The 23495-nt window shown below is 37.9% G+C and overlaps 1 protein-coding gene across 11 annotated transcripts in view; it reads left to right on the plus strand.

Moving 5' to 3' along the window:
• The window catches only part of LOC115280844 (PRELI domain containing protein 3B-like), an 89117-nt gene that overhangs the window by 27463 nt on the left and 38159 nt on the right, over positions 1–23495 (plus strand). For 6 of the 11 annotated variants that reach the window (XM_029926005.1, XM_029926003.1, XM_029926004.1 and 3 more), the window contains 2 exons: positions 6349–6479; positions 23029–23202. In XM_029926005.1, coding sequence (XP_029781865.1) covers positions 23113–23202 — 90 coding nt within the window. In that variant the 5' untranslated portion in view covers positions 6349–6479; positions 23029–23112. The remainder of the gene's footprint in view (positions 1–6348; positions 6480–23028; positions 23203–23495) is intronic. The other 5 variants (XR_003903951.1, XR_003903950.1, XR_003903953.1 and 2 more) reach the window with 1 other exon arrangement.

The raw sequence follows: 23495 nt of genomic DNA on the forward strand, positions 1-23495 counted from the left end.
GGGTACATCCTATGGATCAGCACTTCTGTATCCCTTGGGTAAATCCCTAGCAATGCTATTGCTGGGTCATAGGGGAGTTCTATGGATAGTTTTTTGAGGAGCCTCCACACTGTTTTCCAGAGCAGCTGCACCAGTTTACATTCCCACCAACGGTGTAAGAGGATGTTTCTCCACATCCTCGCCAGCATCTATAGTCTCTTGATTTGTTCATTTTAGCGACTCTGACCCGTGTGAGGTGGTATCTCAGCGTGGTTTTGATTTGAATTTCCCTGATGATGAGTGACACTCATCGTTTCATGTGCCTGTTGGCCATCTGGATGTCCTCTTTGGAGAAGTGTCTATTCAGGTCTTCTGCCCATTTCTTCACTGGATCATTCATTTCTCGTGTATGGAGTTTAGTGAGCTTCTTGTATATTTTGGATGCTAGCCCTTTATCTGATATGCCATTTGCCACTATCTTTTCCCATTCTGTCGGTTGCCTGTTAGTTTTTTTGATTCTTTCCTTTGCCTTGCAGAAGCTTTTTATCTTGATGAGGTCCCAGTAGTTCATTTTTGTTCTTGATTCCCTTGCCTCTGGGGATGTGTCGAGGATGAAATTGCTGAGATTGAGGTCTAGGAAGCTGTTTTCTGCTTTTTCCTCAAGGGTTTTTATGGTTTCCTGTCTCACATTCAGATCCTTTAACCATTTTGAGTTTATTTTTGTGAATGGTGTCAGAAAGTGGTCTAATTTCATTTTTCTACATGTTACTGTCCAGCTCTCCCAACACCACCTTTTTTCCATTGGACACTCTTTCCTGCTTTGTCAAAGATTAATTGGCCATATACTTGTGGGTCCAGTTCTGGGCTCTCTATTCTATTCCATTGGTCCATGTGTCTGTTTTTGTGCCAATACCATACTGTCTTGATGATGACAGCTTTGTAGTAGAGGCTAAAGTCTGGGATTGTGATGCCTCCTGTTTTGGCTTTCTTCTTCAGTATTACTTTGGCTATTCGGGGTTTTATGCAGTTCCATACAAATTTTAGGATAGTTTGTTCTAGCTTAGAATGCTGGTGCAACTTTGATGGGGATTGCATTGAATGTGTAAATTGCTTTGGGTAATAATGACATTTTAACAATGTTTATTCTTCCAATCCATGAGCACGGAATGTTTTTTCCATTTCTTTGTGTCTTCTTCAATTTCCTTCATAAGTCTTCTATAGTTTTCAGCATACAGGTCTTTTACATCTTTGGTTAGGTTTATTCCTAGGTATTTTATGGTTTATTTGTGTCCTTTATCTTTTCTTTTTGATAAGTTTATCAATTTTTACTAATTTTTTCACGAACCAATTCCCAGTTTCATTGATACTTCCTGGTATATTTTAGTTTCTATATCCCCTATTTGTGCTCTAATATTTATTGTTCCCATTGTTTTGTTGTCTTTGGACTTATTTGCAGTTGTTTGTTAGCTCCTTCAGGTATAATATTAGGTTGTTTATTTGAGATTTTTCTTGGTTTTTTTTGTTTGTTTGTTTGTTTTTAGTTAGTCCTGTACTGCTGCTATATACGTCCCTCTTAGAATCACCTTTGCCACATCACATGGTTTTGGACTGTCCTGTTTTCATTTTCATTTTTTGCAAGTTTTACTTTTTTAATTTCTTCTTTGAATTGCTGACAATGCATCCATTGTTTGGTAGCATGTTGTTTAACTCATCTTTTCTCCCTGGCCTTTCTGATTTTGTTCTTGTGTTTGACTTCAAGGTTCATGTTGTGATCAGAAAACATGCTTGGTATGATCTTGATCCTTTTGTGCTTTTCAAGGCCAGATTTGTGACATAGTATGTTGCCTTTCCTGCTTACATGATAACATCCATTGCTGTAAGTGGGACTTCATTATTGCTTTATTATCAATGTGTTAGTTTATGTTTCTTAGTAATTATTTTATAAATTTGGGTCCTCTCAAGTTGAGGGTATGAATACACATAATTGTATCTTTCTGTGGTATAACCCCCGTTATTGATATAGTACCCTTCTTTATTATAACCTCATGACATCTAGTTTGTCTGATATAATTATTGATACTTTATTTAGCATTTGTTTTTATGTCTATTTATATGGTAAATTTTTCTCCAATCTCTCACTTTCAATTTACACGTGTCTTCAGGTCTAAAATGGATCTTTTGTAGGCAAATATTTTGTTTACCTATGTACTAAATATAATCTGGCATATTTGTACTTTTATAAGCTCTTTTGTTGCTTTTCTTGTCCATTTATTTCAATTAAGACAACTACTTTTATCACATCTTTAAACTAGGTCTAGTGGTAATAAATTGGATCATTTTTTGTTTGTTTGTTTAACAGGTACAATCTTTACATTGCCTTACGTGAAGGACAGTTTTGTCCTATGTTTGAGGGACAATTATTCTGGTAATAATATTCTTGTTCGGTAGTTGTTTCTTTTAGTATTTTCAATCACTGCCAAATTCCAAAGAAGAGTAGATGCTTTTCAGTTATTCAGTGTACAGTATGAATAACATATATATTATTTTGGCACTTGTACCTTTTACAAAAACATTTTTATGGAACTAATCTATTCAAAAATTTTTTCCCCTTTTTGAATTTGACAGCTTTGTTTCTCATGGTGTCACTATCCCCACTGAACCATCCAACTTACCTGCACCTTGTCACTTGCAATTCTTGTAATGACTTTATGTTGCCAGTAACTAGTCATTGGTTTTGCAGTGTGTTTAATATGTTAAAATTAATGAATTAAGGTGGAGTATAACTTTATTGACTAATACAATAATAAAATGAAGACAGGATGTGATTTGTGATCTACATTGTGTGTGTGTGTGTGTGTGTGTGTGTGTGTGTTTCAGATGGGAAAGGACTATATGAATATTCTATAATTTACTGAATAATACAGCTCTAAATGCAAGATTTTTTAATAAAGAAGAGAAAATATTATCATACTTTATTTTCTCCTCAATATCACATGAGCTACTGAGAGATATCACTAGGTTTCTTGCAAATGACTTCTTTTTATTATGTCTTATTACTTCAGACATTTGATGTCAGTCTAAAGAATATATGATGAGTGTTTTTCCCAGGTTTTTAAATTGTGATATTTACCTACAATCATCTATAATTATGTACATAATTTGATCTTAACATATTGAAAAAAATCTTGAGAATAGCCTGAAGTGAGACTGTTCAGGGATTTCTCCCTCAGCCCAGGAAAATCCAGCTGTCTTTTCTCAAAGTGACTGGCTGAAATGTGCATTTAGATTTATAAGTTTTCAAGATTGGAGCTAGGAACAAGTTCCCCTTTGTATTCCTATGAGTCTACCAATTCTAAAAAAATTCTTTACATATTTCATTTCTACTGATACACCCAATATTTCTAAACCCCATAAATTTCCCATGGAGGTTTGCCAGATTTGCCAAATATAAGCACACAGTATACAGCAATTTGAAATTCTGAAAGACAGCAGTAACTTTTTGCCACTCTGCAATATTTACCTACTATTGTGTAATAAGAGGCTGCAGTAATTGGGACATACATATACTAAAATTAGGCATAATTTTCCTGGAATCAAATTTATCTCAGTGCCTTACACTTTATTGCTCACCTTGAATCTATGGGAAACATGGTGCTTTCCTGTCCAGGCTCAGCACTAAAATGCTCAAGATTGAGAGTGGGAAAAAAATTATTTATCCAGTAGGAATAAACTTTTTCAGTGTATAGCCATTAATACAAAGCAGACATGAATTAGAGGTGGTCAGTCATAGATGCCAGAGCTGGTAAAATGAAACATTAAAATGTTTATTTTATGACATTTTATTGAAGAGATTCTATTCTCTCTTTTTAGAATGTATTTGTGATACATGCTTTCCATATTCAAAATGCTTACGTGTACAGTTATTGAATAATTACACAAATATGAGTGGGTAATACCAAATAATACTTCACTCTACTTGTCTGTGACCCTAAAATTTGGATATCATTGTGCCTTTAGACCAATATCATCCTATTCTCTAAGGCCCGACATGACATCAGAACCCAAGTATTTTGTGTGTACAGATAGGTGTGTCTAGCAAGTGATTAGGTTCAGGTATTAAATATTAATTTGTCACATAACAGATTAAATATTTGGAAAAATAGAGCCATTTAATCAAATCTACAATTACTACTTTATAAAACCACATAAATCAGGAAATTATAGGACAGTGTTTTATCTCAGCAATGACCTTATGAGTCCAAGCAAAGAACACTAACTCTCAAAATTTCTTTACTGAAAAGAAAAGTGAGCACTCTTTCAGAGGAAAAAAAATAAATAATGAGCAATACTGTTAAAAATGTGAGCCCTGGATCCCATTAATTAGATAAAATAATCGTGCCTGCGCACAGGGCAGATAACATGATAAATAACTTCAAATGTTTTCAGTGACATTTTACAAACAGTTTTAATATTGGAAATAGCCTTATCCGACATGAGAATAAGATTTTTTTTATTGGTAAATTTTTAAAGGCATGGGAGCATATCATTTTATTAAATGGAATCCCATGAAAAGAGCTCCACATAAACATTTTGATACAACTTTGTGGACATCAAAGTGGAGTATTGTGTGTTTGTCCTCTTGTTCTTTTGAAAATTGAGATCTAGTCTTCAATTCCCTACAGATATAAAAAAAAAATTATAGAAGTAATCTCTATGATTGAAAATAAAGGATAGTGAGCCAGGTTCAAGTTGAATAAATTTTGTTAGTAGGATATGGAATAAAAAGTTATTCCCATCCCATTAGATGTCATATCTTCATCTTTTAAAATTTTTTTAATGTTTTTTTTTTTAATTTATTTTTGAGAGACAGAGAGAGACAGCACGGGCAGGGAGATACAGAATCTGAAGCAGGCTTCAGGCTGTGAGCTGTCAGCACAGAGCCTGATGGGGGGCTCAAACCCATGAACTGCGAGATCATGACCTGAGCCGAAGCCTGATGCTTAACCGACTGAGCCACCCAGGTGCCCCAGATGTCATATCTTCAAAGCACTGATATGAATACATTAAGTTATATGACAATGAGAATTAAGGCTGTACATAGAAGGACATTTAATAATTATCTGATTTTACGGTGAGATTATGCTAAATTATCAGGATAATCCAAATGTAATCACAATGGTCTCTAAATGTGGAAGTAGGAAGAAGAGAATTGTCACAGTTTGTGATGGAAGATTCAAATAAGCATTATCTTTTTCCCAATTGTTTGGTAATCCTTTCCCATTAGCATAAAATTTACAATAGTTCAACTATACAAACACCTGTGCATTTTTATCTGGTTATTAGAATTCTTGATGCTGAATATGAGACAGGACAATGCAGAACAGAAAGTAAAATAAATGCATGTACCCGAGGAGTATGGGAAGTGGGTACACTATCCTGGCATGATTTTTTGATACATTGTGTGAGATCTCTTTCTCCCTCTCTGCATTAATCCTCTTTCCCTCTCTCCCTAGTTAGATGATACGTCATTGTTAGATGATGACAGATAGAAAAATACATATCAGACAGGTATGTCTATAAAATATACACTCACTGAATTTGGTATACAAATAATTTTGAGACCATATTTCTAAGATTCTATACAGTACAGATTTATTTAACAATTGGGCAAAATAAATTTGGGCAAAAGGAAAACCCTGATGTGGTGATGAGTATGGCAACAAAGCAAATGATGTTGATCATGTGAGGTCTTTTTCCAGATACCTACATGTTTTTCTTTGCGAGTCTTATGATCACATCTTCCATTTATGTGAGTATTAAAATATGCCAATTTTTACAAATAGAGGACTTGGAATCTCAGCCAACACCTTCCTCCTTCTCTTCCACATCCTCATGCTCCTTCTGGATGACAGGCGTAAGCCCACTGACCTGACTGTCACTTGGCCTTTGTCCACATGATGAAACTATTCGCTGTGCTGTTTTTGTTGTCTACAGACCTGTTTGGCACACTAAATTTGCTGAATAATTTCAAATGTAATGTTTTCATCTGCATGAACAGAATGACACGGGGTCTCTCCATAGTACTACTTGCCTTCTGAGCATCCTCCAGTCCATCATCATCGGCCCCAACACCTCCTGGGTGGCCAGATTTAAACAAAGTGTTCAAAGGACATCTTCCATTCTTTTATTATCTTATGATTTCTCAGTTTGTCCCTCAATAGTAACTCCATCTTGTTTACTGCTCCTTTTTCCAGTTGACCCAGAAAACTCGGCTGCATACCAGTAAATACTGCTCACTTTCCCCTATACACTTCATCGCCAGGGAGCTGCTTCTCATTCTGACATTACCCAGGGATGTTTTCTTTATAGGAGTATGCTGCTCTCGAGTGCCTACGTGGTGATTCTCTTGTCCAGGCATCAGAGGCAGTGCCGGCACCTTCACACCACTCTCCTTAGGAGTCTCCCCAGAGAGAAGGACCACCCAGAGCTTCCTGTTGTTGGTGAGTTCCTTTGTGGGTCATGTACTGGGTTGATGCCATCATCTCCTTCTCTGTGACTGTGTTATGGACATAAGACCCTGTCATCCTAGATTTCCAGAAGCTTGTGTCCAATGTCTATACCTCTGTCAGTGCGTTGGTGGTAATTTGTTCTGATAAAAGGATAAAAATGTGTTTCAAAAGTGTGGGAAAATTTCAATCAATGTATAAATATTCATGAAATAGTTGTCTCCAAAACTGATTATTTTGCTTTTATTCAAATGACACTGTATATATTTATGTAACATTTGGAGAAGCACTGGGTGTTATATGAAAACCAATTTGACAATAAACTATTAAAAAAAAGAAATAGCAGATGGCTGTGATAAAATGGGAACATGTCTGTAAAAAGAAACCAATGCAGATCAAATCATAATTATAAATATCTTTAATATTATTCATTAAAATGTTTTTCCTTTGGCCTGTTAAAAAAATAAAATTTAAGTTTAATTGAGGTATAATTTAACATCATAATTTATCTAAATATATTTGAAACCTATTATGCCAAGGACACTCCAGTTTCAGTAGTTTAGTATTCAGAAAGATTTGGTAGTCCCATGTTTACAAGTTCATTTGTTTTTCATTTTACTTCTCATCTCCCTTAAGGAAAATTTTCTCCCTATACAAGAAAATTATACTCTAATGCACCACTATTATACTTTAATACAATGTGGATATTCTCTATAGATAATGTAACACTTTTTGATTAAATTCACTTTTTACTTCAAGATATTTAGCTATGTGTACAATTTTAGATGAGTGACATTTTCTTTCTGTAGCATTTACATTTATTTCTCTGTTTCTGGCTTCTAACGCTGCAGAGATTTTGCTCCCACATTTGTAGGTGTACTCTATTTTATCTTTCACTGCTTTCAAGTGTGTTTCTCTTTCTCTAAATGCTTATTATTGTTTTCCTTTATTTTTAAGGTTTTCATTTGAATTCTAGGTAGTTAAATACGACGTAATATTATTTACAGGTGTGCAATGTAGCGTTTCCACATTCCCATACAACACCTGGTGCTCATCACAGCAGGTGCACTCCTTCATGCCCATCACAGATTTAACCCATCCCCTCACCTACCTTCCCTCTAGTAGCCATCAGTATGTTTTCTATAGTTAAGAGAGTCTCCTCTTTGTTTGCCTTTCTCCAGAGGATGGGGGACCAGCCCACATACCCCCAGCCGAATGGTCCCTGAGTAGGTGGTTGGTGTCAGCGAAATATCTATAGCAAAGAAAGAAGACAGACAACATGAATGGTGGTAAAGCCACACTTTACTAAGAAAGTCAGTGTCTTTTATGCCATAGGGGTTTACACATTTTTTTTCTCTTTAATGATTACAAAGCTTATGGTCCTTGAGAGAGTAAAATCATGCTCTGGGAAGGATCATTTTTTTTTTTTATCACAGAAGAGAGAACAGCCGTAAGAACAGAAGTAAAAAAAACAGGAATGAGGGAGTCTATCTCTCAAAGAATCTTCTTTTCTTCAAAGTCCTTTAGCAGTTATGTCTGGGCAAGACCCTTATCATTCAAGGGGTTAATTTTAGACAGAGGATTGTGTTTGCCCCAACAGCAGGCAATGAGCTGGGAACAGAAATAATGTAAGGGAAAGCAGGTGCCACTAACTGACCCAAGTTGATTCAAAACTTAAAGCTATATGCCTTTTTTGCTTTTGCAAAGCAACGAGAAAAATCATAGAGAGGTTAAACAGAAGCCACATGTGCAGCCCAGGAGGCCAAATGTTCCTTCAGTCTTTCGACTTGTTCCACAACTTCCCAAATTTTTCTCCTGCACCCCGGAGGCATAGCCATCAACGAAGGCATTGCATAGCCATCGAAGGTGGCTTCTGTAGATTCTCCTGTGCCCCAGAGGCCTGGCCATCAATGGTTGCTGTGCAGGAGTGTTTTTTTGGCCTGCTGGGCCCCAACACCTATCCCTCTTTTTTTGCTTCTACTTGTTTATTTCATAACTGCCACATGTGAGTGAGAACTTATATTTATTTGCCTTTCTATGACTGACTTATTTCGTTTAGCATAATTTGCTCTAGCTCCATCCCCACTGTTGAAAATGACAAGATTTCATTCTTTATGATGGATGCATTATATAGTTATATTACATCGTGAGTGAAGTGTGTGTGTGTGTGTGTGTGTGTGTGTTTGTGTGTGTGTGTGTGTACACACATCACATCTTCTTTATCCATTCATCAGTTGATGGACATTTGGGCAGTTTCCAGAATTTGGCTACTGTAGATAATGCTGCTTTAAGCATCAGAGCACATGTATTCCTTTCAATTAATATGTCCTTTGGATATTTCTTTTTTCTTTTGTGTTACATAGTTTGATGACCATTTCTGGTTAGTATTTTAATTTATCAATTTTGTTGCAATGCATTCTGATTTCTAACATCCTTATTTAGTTTTTAAATGAGAAACTTATTTTTTTTAATCTTTTAAAGACTTTTTTTTATTTATTTTTGAGGGACAGAAAGAGAGAGTGCAAGCAGGGGAAAGTCAAAGAGAGAGGGGGATACAGAATCTGCAGCAGACTCCAGGCTCTGAGCTAGCTGTCAGCACAGAGCCTGATGCGGGGCTCGAACCCACAAACCGTGAGATCATGACTTGAGCTGAAGCCAGATACTTAACCAACTGAGCCACCCAGTTGCCCCTAAATTAGAAACTTATTAATCATTTATTTTATTTTGTACTATTGCTAGTACAAAATCATTTATTTTATTTTGTACCTGTGCAACAATTAGATGAATTTTTCTTCTTATCCTGATCTTTATAAATCTGTACTGACTACTGTATTTTCCATGAATGTCCAGTGTTTAATGTCCTTGGTTGTGATATTTCTGCTCAATATTATAGTTTACTATTTCTTTCATCAACTCAAAGTCATTTAATATTTAACCACAATATTGTGTACTAAATTGACTTATGTTGTTTTTATTTTTTGTTTTAAAAATTTTTTAATGTTTTTATTTATTTTTGAGAGAGAGAGGGAGACATAGAATCTGAAGAAAGGCTCCAGGCTCTGAGCTAGCTGTCAGCACAGAGCCTGACGCGGGGCTCGAACCCATGAACCATGAGATCATGCCCTGAAGCCTGACACTTAACCTACTGAGCCACCTAGGCGTCCTGAGTTACGTTACTTTAAAATGGTTTTTGAAAATTAAAGCAGCTTAATTATTTAATCCCCTTTACCAACATTCTTCACCAGAGTATAGCTTCTTTCTCTTTCCACTTATTGTGGTTACCTATTTTCCCATTGTATTTACTTAAATATTTTTAACAAGGGCACCTGGCTAGCCTCTGACTCTTGCTCTAGGCTCAGGTCATGGTCTCACAGCTCATGGGTTCCAGCTGCACATCAGGCTTTGTGCTGATGGCGTGGAGCTTGCATGTCTCTCCTTTCTGCTCCTCCCCTGCTCATGTGTGCATGCTCTCTCTCTCAAACTAAATAAACAAATTAATTTTTTAAAATATTTTGAACATATTGCTTGTATCTGTATTATGGGACCCTTTATTCATTAGCTCCTTTATTTGTGTGTCTTACCCTTTCTAATTTGGTTATAAATTTTGGACATATCACATTTTGGATTTCTTCAGTCACTTTCTCTGTTTGTTCCAGTCACCCACATGGCAGTTTGGACAGTCCACACAGGTTCAATCAGTTGCCTTGTGGTCAGCCAGAATCTGGATGAATAAGTGGCTTCCCGGTTTGATTACTCATTCAGATCCTGCTCTGGACTGACTTCGCGTCTTGGATTATCCTTATATTTTATTAGCTTTGTTGGATATTTTAAGGATTCCTTTAACTTTTGAGTACTTTTAGTTATCTGCACTAAAGGAATTTTGGAACTCACTTACTTTTTTACTAAAACTGCAGATATTCACACGGGGAAAATATTTTTATATAGTACTTTTTGCCAGACAACAGCATCTTATAAAAATTTCTCTTTTATGCATATGGGCCATTTCTTCCATATTTTAAGTTACTCTATCACAATATAATTTTTATAACATGATTTTTAAATAATATTTAAAAGTCTTTTCATCTTTTGCACAAGTTTCTGATTGGGTTATCATGCACTATTAATGAAGTGTGTCTGTGCATCACCATGTATTACTTACTGCTTTTCTGTAACACTAAGTTACTCTTGGTAGAGCTTGTTCTATGTAATCAAATCTTTTTGCTACACTTAATATGCTTCCTTAGTATATCCAAGTCTTTGTAGAAGTAATCTCACTTTAGATTTTCCATCTAGTAGTTAAGCAAAAGATATTATTGGAATATGCATTTAGTAAGGTGCTACTTGTTGATTTTACTTAAATTGATAGTTTCTATGTCATATCACAGAGCCCAGAGAATATGACATGTAAGATTTCTCCTTTCAAGTCCTAAGAGGAAAGTATATTGCAATCCAGGCCTATTTCAACAAACTAGAAAAAGCGCAAATTCAAAATCTAACAGAGCACCTAAAGGAAATAGAAGGGGAGCAGCAAGAGCACCCCAAACCCAGCAGAAGATAAATAATAAAGATCATGGAAGAAATAAACAGAGAATAAAAAAAAAAGTTGAACAGATCAATGAAACCAAGAGTTGGTTTTTTGAAAAAATAAACAAAATTGATAAACCTCTAGCCAGACTCCTCAGAAAGAAAAGAGAAAGCACCCAAATAGACAAAATCATGAATGAAAATGGATCTATTACAACCAATCCCTCAGAAATACAATCATCACAAATTACTATGAAAAACTATATGTGGACAAATCACTAGAAATGTATATTCTTTAAAAACTGAATAAGAAAGAAATAGAAAATTGGAACAGCATGGTTATTAGTAATGAAATTGAATCTGTAATACAAGCAACATCCAAACAAGGCAAATTTCAGAATCAGATAGCTTCACAGGTGAATTCTATTAAACATTTAAAGAGTTTATAACTATTATTTTATTTTTGAGAGAGAGACAGTGTGAGCAGGGGAGAGTCAGAGAGAGAGGGAGACACAGAATATGAAGACAGGCTCCAGGCTCTGAGCTAGCTGTCAGCACAGAGCCCAACGTGGGGCTCGAACCTATGAACCGTGAGATCATGACCTGACCGAAGCTGGAAGCTCAACCGACTGAGCCACTCAGGCATCCCAATATCTGTTCTTATCAGTTTATAAATATTTTTAAGGTATTAAGAAATAGAAGAGAAAGGAAAAATTTCAAATTTACCTTACAAAGCCAATTTTTTACAGATACCAAAAACAGATGTAGATCCAAAACACAAAACAGTCACAAAACCTAGATGCCAATATTTCTGATGAATATAGATGCAAATATTCCTCAATAAATTTTCCTAAACCATATCCAATGTTAAATTTTTGAAATCATTAACCTCTATCTACTGTGATTTATTTTAGTGATTTTAGTTTACATACAAATTTGGTGAATATTAAAACAATGAAGGAAAAAACCATATGGTCATTTCTATAGATGTATAAAAAGCATTTGACAAACTACAACATATATTCATGATAGTAACTGTCAGAAAGGTTGGTTTTGAACAACACACTTCAACATGAAAAAGGCCATATATTGAAAAAAGTATCATATTCAATGGTGAAAAAAGGAAATCTCTTTCTCTAGGATTAAGAAGAAGGCAAGTATATCCACTTTCACCGCTTGTATTTTACACAGTATTGAATGTGGTTGTCACAGCAGTAAGATAAAACAAAGAAATAAAAAGCATACACATTGGTATGGAAGAATAAAACTTACTATTTGTAGGAGAGATGACACTGTGAATATGAAATCATTAATGAATTCCCCCAAAAAACTATATGAATGGAATATTAATTTATGAAAGCTGTAGGATATAATATTAATATATGGATTGGTTGCATTTCCATACACTCAAAATGATGTAGCAGAAAGAGAAATTAAAAAATAATCTACTTACAATTGCACCTAAAATCTAAATCCTAGGAACATATTTAGCAAAGAAAGTGACAAATATACTCTGAAAACTAAGGACATTGATAAAAAAAAAAAAAAGAAAATACAAATAGAAAGATACACCATGCTCATCCAATGGAAGAATTAATATTGTTAAAATATCCGTACTACCCAAAGCAATGCAATTCCTATCAAAATACCAATAACACTTTTCAGAAAACTAAAATAATTTTTAAAATGTTATGTGAAGACCATGATTAGCCAAAACAATAATGACTCTGAAGAAAAATGACAGAGGTATCATTATCTCAGATTTTATGATATGCTAGTGAGCTGTACAATACCTAAGATTATGGTTGTGGAAAAGAAAATAGGCATTTGCATCAATGGGCCAGGAGAGAAATCCCAGAAATAAACCCACACCTATATTGTTGATTAATGTGTAATGAAGAAGACAACAGTATATAATAGAGAAAACACATTATTTTTATTACACTGTGTTAAGAAATCTGGACAGCTTGATGCAAAATAATAAAAATGGACCACTGTCTTTTGTCATAAATGCAAATATAAACTCCTAGCAGATTAAATATCAAGAGGAGTTTCAATGGCAGAGTTGTAAGGGAACACTGGGCTTGCCTTCTCCCATGTACACAGCACACAGCTACATCAACATTGAATCATTTTGAACATCTAGGAAATTGATCTGTGGATAAAGAAAATCTACATAATTTGAAGGAGAGAAGTGGCAGGTATTTAGTATGGAGACATGCACAGAGGGAGAGAAAAGCCTGTGTCAGAGAAGGGAGAGATCCCTTTTTGTAGAGAGGAGAAAGGGGAGAAAAAGCAGTGCATTCTGTTCAGGTAAGAAAAGCACTCCCCCGGGGCGCCTGGTTGGCTCAGTCAGCTAAGCCTCCAACTTCGGCTCAGGTCAGATCTCACATTCGTGGGTTCGAGCCCCACATCGGGCTCTGTGCTAACAGCTAGCTCAGAGCCTGGAGCCTGCTTCTGGTTCTGTGTCTCCTTCACTCTCTGCCCCTCCCCCTCTCATGCTCTGTCTCTCTCTGTATCAAAAATAAACAAAACATTAAAAAAAAAGAAAAGAAAAGCACTCCCCCAAAACCACTGAACTGGGGAATAGGGAGGAATTGACTATCACATGTTTTCACAAATAATGGAGCTCAAATTATGAGGCCTTGTAAGTGTGTGCCATTTTCAAGAGTCGGATTGGGTGGGATGTGATGTTCCTGGGATGGGGCAGAGGCCCAGAGTGGAAAGCACGGCATGGGGAAATCCTGGTTCGCACTGGGAGAGAATTTCTCCCTTCCTGGAGTACTTTTGGAAGAGGGTATATAGCCTCTCCACGAACAAAAGACCCACTGGCACCTTTGTGCAGAGGTCTATGCAGAGCTTTCCCTCTGGTACACCTACTTGGGCATGCAACTGCTTCTCTGACACAGAATAGCACCAGGTGCAGTGCTGAGAGGCCCTCGTCCAGAGGAGGGGAGTGGGTTCACAGCTTCCGAGTCCTTTAAGATTTGGAATTTCGATCACCATGCAGCAGAAAGGACACCCAGAACAGCTGTGGCTCCAGGCATGTCAAAGGCCCAGGCACAGTTGGGTTGTGAGCTGGAACCTGATGGAAACCTGGGACACAGAAGAGATTATTTACATTTCTTGCAGGCTCCCTAAACAGTGGTGGGTGTGAGATCTCTTAACCTGGGACAAGAGAGCAGGGTTATGCCATCTTACCAACCCAACCCTCACGCATCAGCAAGGAGGGACTTCAGAGAGCAACAGAACATCCCTAGCAGAGCCTGGGGTTGCTTACACCAATCCCTTCACTACCACCACCACTTGAGCCCTAGGATCATATTTACCAGGGCAGATCTGACTGTGAGACACCAGAGCAGAACTCCCCCTACAGAGGACCAACCAACCCCATGCATGCACCAAGTCTACTGATCATACAGTGTTCCAAGCATAAGTTCCAACTTTGGTGGAAATGGCACCAGGTCTTCTCTTCTCCTCTCTTTTCTCTTCTCTTCTCTGCTCTTATCTCTTCTCTTCTCTTCTCTATTTTCTTTTTTCTTTTCCCTTTTTCCTTCCTTTCCTTTCCTTATTCATTCATTCATTCATTCATTCATTCATTCATTCATGAATCAGGCATATAGTATTTTGTTCATTTTGTTTCCATTTCTCATTTTTTGAATCAGCCTTCTTTTTCTTTTTTGCTTTTCTTTTGAATATAGCTTATACTTTTTGTTTGTTTGATTGGTTTCTTTTGTTACATTTCTTGTCTCTCTCTTTTCTGATCAGAATTTTGTCTTAATCAGGCATATTTTAACAAACAATCCAAGGTACACCTAGGTAATGTTCCAAACACTCCCCACTGCAAGCAAGGAAGAACTCTGCAGAGGAATGACCAATGAGAGAGAGCAGCCAAATCACAAGAGAGTGCACACAGCATACACCAAAAAGCACCCTGAAGTACCAGGCCCTAAACAGTATATGACCCCTTCTTAATATAGCATTACTCTCAGGAACAAGAATCATAACGAGTTTTCCTAACATGCAAAGGACAGAAACCTAGACAAAGCCACAAGATGGAAGAATTGTCACTCAGAGAAAGATCATGAAGAATCCACAGCCAGGGATTCACTCAAAACAGATACAAGACTACATGTAAATCTAAACTTACAAATCTAAAAATATGAAGAACAGACAGTGATCTCATGGTCATTTACATTAACAACACATTCATAAATATGTCTCCTGAGGCAAATAAAAAAGGAACAATTGGGACTATATAAAAATAAAATATTTTGCACAACTACCATAACAACAGCAACAATTTAACAAGAAGACAACAGGCTGAATGGGAGAAGATATTTACAAAATATACTTCCAAAACAGTGTTAATATTCAAAATATATAAAGAACTTACACAAATGTATACCAAACATAAACACAGAGAGAGAGAGAGAGAGAGAGAGAAATGGACTGAGGACCTGAATATACATTTCTCCAAAGATAATATACACAACCAACAGGCAAATGAAAAGATACCCAACATGATTAATAATGCCGCAAATGCAAATGAAAACCAGTTTGAGATACCACCTCATGTCTGTTCTAATGACTAAAATAAAGAAGACAAGAAACAACAAATGTTTGCAGGGATGTGGAGAAAAGGTAAATATACACTGTTGGTGGCAATGTAAATGGCTTCCACCACTGTAGAAAACAACATGGAGTTTGCTCAGAAAGTTAATAAATGACATACAAAATGACCTAGTCATTCCACTATGTATATTTACACAAAGAAAATGAGAAGATTGAATTCAAATATATATGTGCATATGTTAAAATTATTGAAGAATTATTTATAGTAGGCAAGATACGGAAGCAATCCAAGCACTCATCCAAATATGAATGAAAATTATGTGGTATATATGTGCAGTGGAATATTAGTGAGCTATAAAAACTATATCATGCCATTTGCAACAACATGTTTGGACTTGCAGGTTATAATGTTACGTGAAACACATCAGAGAAAGACAAATACCATATTAGTTCACTATATCAAATTTAACATAAACCAAACAAGAAACAAACATAAAAAATTAAACCAAATAGACTTATAAATACACAGAACAAATTGGTGGCTACCACACAGGTGGAGGTGGGAGTATAGGTAAAAGAGACAAAGGGTATTAAGAGATACAAACTTCAAGTTATAAATGTCACAGGGATTTTAAAAAGTACAGCATAGGGAAAATAATTAACAATATTGTCATAAAACTGTATGGTGACAGATGGTGACTACATTTACATTAGTGAGTTTCAAAATCAAGTAGAATTGGTAAATTAATATGTTGTCAACCTGAAACTAAGATAACATTGTATGCCAATTATACTTCAGTAATAATAATAAAATTACCAGCTAAGAATCCGTCATAAGTAAGACAGCAGATTTTTCATTAGAAACTTTAAGGGAAGAGGAAAATGGAATGATAATTGGAAAATATGGACAGAAACAAAAAACAAGATACATCTATATGCTGCCTAGAAGCGTCTCATTTTAGAGCAAAATACACTGGAGTTTGAAAGGTAGGGAATAGAAGCACCTATCATGATAATAGACATCAAAAGAAAGTCAGAGTTGCCATACTTATATCAGAAAAACCAGATTTTAAAACAAAAACAGTAACAAGAGATGAAGAATGGCATTATATCATAATGGGTCTCTCCATTAAGATCTAACAAATATATATGCCCCCAACTTATAAGAACCCAAAAAATCAATTAAGAACAAAGATACAGAAACTCACTAAAGATGATACCAAAATAGTAGGAGAATTTGATACCCCACTTACAGCAATAGATGGTTCATCTGAGCAGAAAGCCAACAAGGAAAAAGTGGCTTTGAATGACACAGTGAACCAGATGGACTTAACAGATACATTCAGAACATTTCAGTTCAAAGTAGCAGTATACATATTTTTCTTTAGTGCACATGGAACATTGTCCAGAATGGATCACAAATTGGTTCACAAATCAACACTCAATATCTACAAAAAGGTGAATATCATATCATGCATACTTTAGGATCATGACACTATGAAACTTGAAATCAAGCACAAGAAAACATTTGGAAAGCCCTCCAATGAATGGAGGCTAAAGAATACACTACGAAAGCATGAATAGGTTATCAAGGAAATTGAAGAAGAATTTTAAAACTACATGGAAACAAATGAAAATGCAAAGAAGAAATCACAAATCCTCTGGGATAAGGCAAACACAGTCCAAAGATGAAAGTGTTATGCCAAAGTTTCCAATATCACCAGAAAAGAAACCAGAGACTACCAGGGAGACCGAGTCACGCATGCAAAAGCAAAGGGCTTTATTACGGGCTTAAGCTCGGGCCCACAGACTCCGCTAACCCACTGGCCATGTGGAGAGAAAGCCCCGAATATGGCAGTGTAGGGGCTTTTTTAGGAAGGGGGCATTACCGGAAATGATGACACAGGCACATTCTCTACCATTCTCTACCCCCTATCAATGCTGTCAGTAGTGGGAGCCAATCACAACACTTAGAGTATTGACCAATCACAGCGTGGGCCCAGGACCCTCACGTAGGGTGGGGCATGACTAGCCTCCATCTTTAGGCCCGCCCCTAGAAAGGTCAAAGGTGTTAGCTGGCCTCTCCTGATTGGGTGCCACAAGAGTTGTCCCTCCTTCCCTGAGCAATGTGCGCCCTTCCATTGGCCAATGATACTGAGAAGCCGGCACCTTGGCCTTTAAGTACAGGGGAAGCCTGAATCAGACCTGCGTCCTTACATTCCCCCTCTGTCTTGTAACTTGACCCAATCCTGGGTCAGCTGTGTTACCATTGTTCTGGATTAAGGCTACATGCTCTTAAGACCATTAACAATAACATTTACATGCTCTTTGACAAATGCTATGATCTTGTTAATGATACAAGAGCTAAATGTTAAAAGTATACCAATTTTGGGTTTTGGCTCCTCGTTCTTGTCCTCACTTGTGGTGGCCACAAACCACAGCTAGACTATCCTGTACAATTCCTGAGCTGTTAGCATAGAAGTAACATTTTTCCTCTAAAGCCTAACAGAGTCCTCCTTGGTGTAAGGGGAATTTCTTACCCTGCAAAGGGCATAGGGAAGAAGAAATACCCAATTTCTGCCAGTCTCCATGGTTAATTTGGTAAGGGTCTCTTTTAGGGTTTCTAATATCTGGCACTGTCTGGTTGTTTACAAAAGCAAGAATGACAGCCAATTTGTTCAGGATCCTTGGGCGTACAAGTGCATTACGCCTTCATGATTCTTTCTACATTACTATCCTTAGCCAAATTGGTGGGCCATCTAGTGGCCACGCAAAGACCCCCATTAGAGTCTGGCAGTAGAGGTGTAGGCTCCCCTTACCTTTGGCCATGTTGAAATCCCATGCCCAGATTAGAGGCAATTAATATCAACAGAACATCTTATCTCTAAGAGGAAGGTTAGCGCCATCAGGAACTTTTGCTGTTTCCCCAGCATTCTGGGGCAACAGTTGCCAGTCCAATGGCAAAGAGACAGGACAGTTTATTTTACTGGACCAGTGATTCCTCAGGCTTCTGCCGTGCTAGACCAGCCAGCTTCCAGGGTGTGGCTGGAGCAGGGCTGGAGATCACTGCAGTCAAAGTCTTTTTGAAGATCAGTTCAAGCTGATCGACTGGATCTGGATCACCTCACCAAGTTGAGGGTTCTTCAGAGCTGGCCTACTTAACTCCAGAATGATGCCTGAAACTTTAATAGGGGCTGAACTTTTTGTTTAGTTGTGTATCTGTGAAGTCCACCTTTAAATCTTTTGAAAAGGCGTGACCCCCATTTTAAATATCATCCTCACAGACTAACAACCCTGAAATAAAGACGCTCAGAACTAGAATTACATTTACAGTAGTGCATTGCTGAAACATAGTTTTTCTCTCTAAAAAAAAAAACCTCCATTATCAGAGATAGCCAAATAGAGACTAATGCATTGGTGGAACAAGTCCGTTCTTAACAACCCTGTCCTAATTATTTACATAAGCTCAGCAAGAATAAAGATTGTTCATGAGGACTTTATAAGGCTTGCTTTGCTGGGTCCTTTTATAAGGAATTTCCAGGTTGAACTTTTAGTAGCCACTCTGGGCCAGAAGCCAAGCCAAGCCAGCACTTTCCATCAGACAGGCCTGCAATACCCGTTAAATTGGGCAAACTCCTCTTCCCGAGGTTCCCGACATATGCTGAGGTTCCTGCACCTGCCAGGAAGTGACCTTCTTTACTCACCTGGGGAGGCTGCTGGGACTCTCTGAGCGAGGTGTCCAGCCAACATTTCCCCGAGGCTATATGGCTCTATGTTCCATAAAGTCAACCTTAGTTCCTTAAAGCTGTCAGGTCATATCTGAGTGTCTGCATGACTCTAAAATAAGACATTCCAGTCAAAGCCTTGGTAAAACAACCAGTATTTCCAATGGTGTCCTACTATAAAATGAACAGATTCTTATTGAACTTATGCAAACAATTGTAATGGCCATGAAAGAAAGAATATTCACTGCGTTTTTGAATTTCAGATGGTTTAAGTAGAGAGAAAAGATAAATGCGCTAGACAAACAAATACTTTGACATTTCTGAATATCACAGATATCTTAAGAGAAAGTTTCTTAATCTGGATAAGCAAACATTAAAGGACCAGCAATGTTTCTGACAAGAGTTACAAAACTATAATCTCCTGTGCTCCTAATTCTTGTTTAGCTTAAATGCAGCTTCTAGCTCTGGAAGTTTCTACCCATTTTAGCACTAATTTAAAAGATGTCAATACTGTATTTGTCCAAAAAGTCCTCTTTGTAACTTCCCTTGAAGAAGGAACATGCTCTGTAACAAAATCTAAAGATCTGAGGAGTTCATTATGATGCACTTTAACAAAGAAATTTAGTGACACATTTTGATTACTAAAGGTGTTAATTAATGATCTTATACCAAAACATTAAGACTTTAGGGACTGCACATATATTTGGGCAGTTCCAGCATTTACCCACGCAATATAACCTAAGGTTTAACACTGTAAACAGTGGGTTTTTTTTTAAGAAACTTGGCATCCTAAATGAAAGGGCCTAATTGGTCAAAAGACTTCTCTACCATTTGAATACTGGGAAATTTGTTTAAAACCTTAGGAAATTACAAAGCACATCCTAAATAGAATCACAAATTGTTACAAATCTGAAACTATATTAATTTAACCAAAGTGGCAATAAGAGATCTTATTTGCCTTTGGGATCCTTTAGCAAAACCTAACTCCTTTTTTTAACCTCAGAGAAGTTTTAAATAAGCAATCAAAGACCTGATAAAGGTAAGACCTAAAGCTTTTGTCTTCTTAACAAAAGAGAAACCCTTAATAAGAGCAGACCAAAGGTCCAGAAAAACTTGTTTTTTGAAAGAGAGAAAAGCAGAATTTCAACCTCATACTAACATACCTTTAATATTTCATTCATCTCAACCTTACATAAAATTCTTTTCAATGATTTCCTTACAGGAACCTTCTGTAACTTTCCTTTGCCTTTAAACTTTTCCCAAAGCCATTTCTCTCCAAACAACTAGTCTCATCTAGGACAAAATTACTTTTTTTTATACTCAACAAAAATGTACTTTTATTTTTTTATATCTTTCTTACATATCCCCAATTTCATGTATATAGGGTTGCTTTTCTTATTTTTCCCATCAGTCTGAAGTACAATTAGCAGAGTTTTAACTCTTAGAAAACTTAGTCTCCAATTGAGGACTTAGTAACGAACTGAAAGATGTTTATACCACAGTTTTCCTTGGATGGTAAACTTATGAACCAATTAAGTAAAGCAGGTTTTTAACAGTTTTAAATATCCCCAGTTGTCTTGCCACAAGTCAAAAGCACAAGCATTTACAGACCTCATCCTATACCAATTTGTCAATCACTAGTTGTGGCTTGTGCTTTAGTTTTTATCTTGTTAGACAGCCAATGAATTTAATTTTAATTTATTATCAAGTAAAACCTTAACGTTTTAAGTTACCAAGAACCTTTAAAACTACTTTAACAAGTACCCATGAAAACGGAGACAGACCAAATTAACTATTACTTTAACTTATTTGTACTGCAGCAAACCAACAGACTTAGTTTAATTCAAACACTGGATGAGCCCATGTGAGGCACTTTGTTCCCTAGTTAATTTTGACCTGGAAATCTGTTGCAAAAATCTGACTTCTGTGGTCTTTTGTTTCTTATCACCTAAGGCGGAAGGAGGAACTTTTTGCCTCCTACTGGGAGAGGCCACTTATGCAGATTGGCCTTTCCCCACCCAGTGGTACAGAAGAAAGAATGGGGGAAGGGAGTGCAAGCGGGGAGGCTCCCAAAGGGGGCCGAGGAGAGTTTTCAGTTTTAAACTTTTCTCCAATTATAGCTGTTAACCTGGGAAATGAGTGAGGGAGAAGTCCTCACTTCTACAAGGCCAGACAAATAAGGTCTCCTTCTCTGCACAGTCCTGGAGGCTTTTGGGGATCTTAAGGATGGCCACCCATTGAGCCACAGACTCAAACTCGGCAGGCAAGCCAGACTGAGCCACCCATTGACACTCACACACCAGAGGTTACTACATTCCCTCCCATAGACTTTCCACAGACCACACCAAAAACAATGACAATAACAACTGGACAAACAAGTACAGAAGTGGCCACAAGACAGGTGTTTAAGATTTACTAAAGGGCCAACCGACGTCTCGGTGTGGCCCTGGTGTGGGAAGTCGCATGTCCGAGCTTCCACTTAATACCCCAGACAAAAGCACATGTGCATTTAAAATTAAACTAGCTTACCTCCGGAGGTCTTAACAGGTGACTCTCACAGATTACTGGCGCCATTTTCAGGGTGGCAGAAAAGCCAAGAGTGTCTCCCTGGCTTCTAAGACCTAGATGTCCCTGGGAGTGCCTTTTGTTCTTAGCCCCTGAGGCTGGGAGGAGACAATGAGGCATATAACACCCAAGTAAGTGCAGAAACAAAGAGTGGGAGGGGAAGCCAGAAAACGCAAGGTTAAGATTAAAGGAGCCCTCTGGGGGCTATTCAATCTCAGAGAATGTCGGCTATTCCAGCTGGCAATGTTTTTCCCCATCAGGATGGCTTTTCCTGAAACCAGAGAAGTTATTTAACATGTATTCAAGGGGTGGCACCTCGGGGTAAAGACGGGAGGCATGGAAACAATCAGGAGAGCCCATTGATGCAAAAGGCTCTAATACTTTTGGTTTCTCAGGCGGTGGTAATTTTTGCCGCTAGAACCCTAGGAGAAAGAAAAGATTTTAACCAGGGTGGGGAGGTTGAAGGTTCCGTCTTCTGGACATCCAACGTTGAAGATTGGCCATTTGTTCCTGCAAAAAAAGAGATTTTCCCTTTCCTAACATCCACTGATAGATTGTGAGCTCGAATCCCGACTTCCTTGAAGTGAATTAGAACTAGGTCTAGAGGTTTTGAAGTAGACTGTCCCATGGCGTCAGTCCAGACAAAATAGAACACAAAAAACAGGGTTAAGACACAGACCACAGGAATTAGTCCTCCTGGCTAACGGAGGAGAAAACAAAAATAAGATGATGGTCTTTGCGCGCTTCCCAAAGAAAAATATGTAGGGTAAAGACCCCAAATTCCCATGAAAAAAACACAGATGGGGGACTTTCACCCCCTTCTCTTAATCGTCTTCATCAGTCAGAGTCACAACAAAAATTATACTTAGACGCACAGCAAACAGATGCACAGAGAACAGATGCAAGAGTCTCCAAAAAAACAAAACCCTCCTGCTGCCACCAGCAGGATTCCGAACAGACAGGAGGACCCAGTCTTCTCCTGTCGCTGCCGGCTAGTGTGACCCGTTTCAGAGCCACGGAGCCTACCCTCACCCGTGTATACTCTAGGGACCCTGACAAGAGGAGACCAAACCCTAGTTTCCTCTTGTGTCATTGCTGGTGCGACAGTTCCAACCTGCTCCAGAGTTATGCCATGGAATTAATCTCTTTTCCAGGTGTATGCAGGACTGCTACCTACCCACCTGACCTTTTGCCTGATCCAGCTTCAGGTGTGTGCAGGACTCACATAAACCCGCCTGATGTCTCACCTGAATCTTGCCCATGTATTCTCTGGTGTCCCTGCAAGCGCCACAGGACTTGACCCTCTCTCGAACCTTACACAAACGCGAGTGAGTGCCCTACCTAAACTTGTATCTTGGCTCTCCGGCCTCCCAGGGTGGGGTCCTAGACCCCACTCACCCAACCTACTATAGGTGAACTGGCTCTCCGGCCTCCCGGTGGGATCCTAGACCCCACTCACCTAATTCAGACAGGTGAACTGGCTCTCCGGCCTCCCGGTGGGATCCTAGATCTCACTCACCCAATTCAGAGATGTGAGCCAGCTCTCTGGCGTCCCGGTGGGGTCCTAGACCCCACTCACCTAATTCAGAGTGGGTCCTAGACATCTCTTGGCACCCACGGC

Source organism: Suricata suricatta, chromosome 16 (assembly GCF_006229205.1).
Source record: "Suricata suricatta isolate VVHF042 chromosome 16, meerkat_22Aug2017_6uvM2_HiC, whole genome shotgun sequence".
NCBI classification, from domain to species: Eukaryota; Metazoa; Chordata; class Mammalia; order Carnivora; family Herpestidae; genus Suricata; species Suricata suricatta.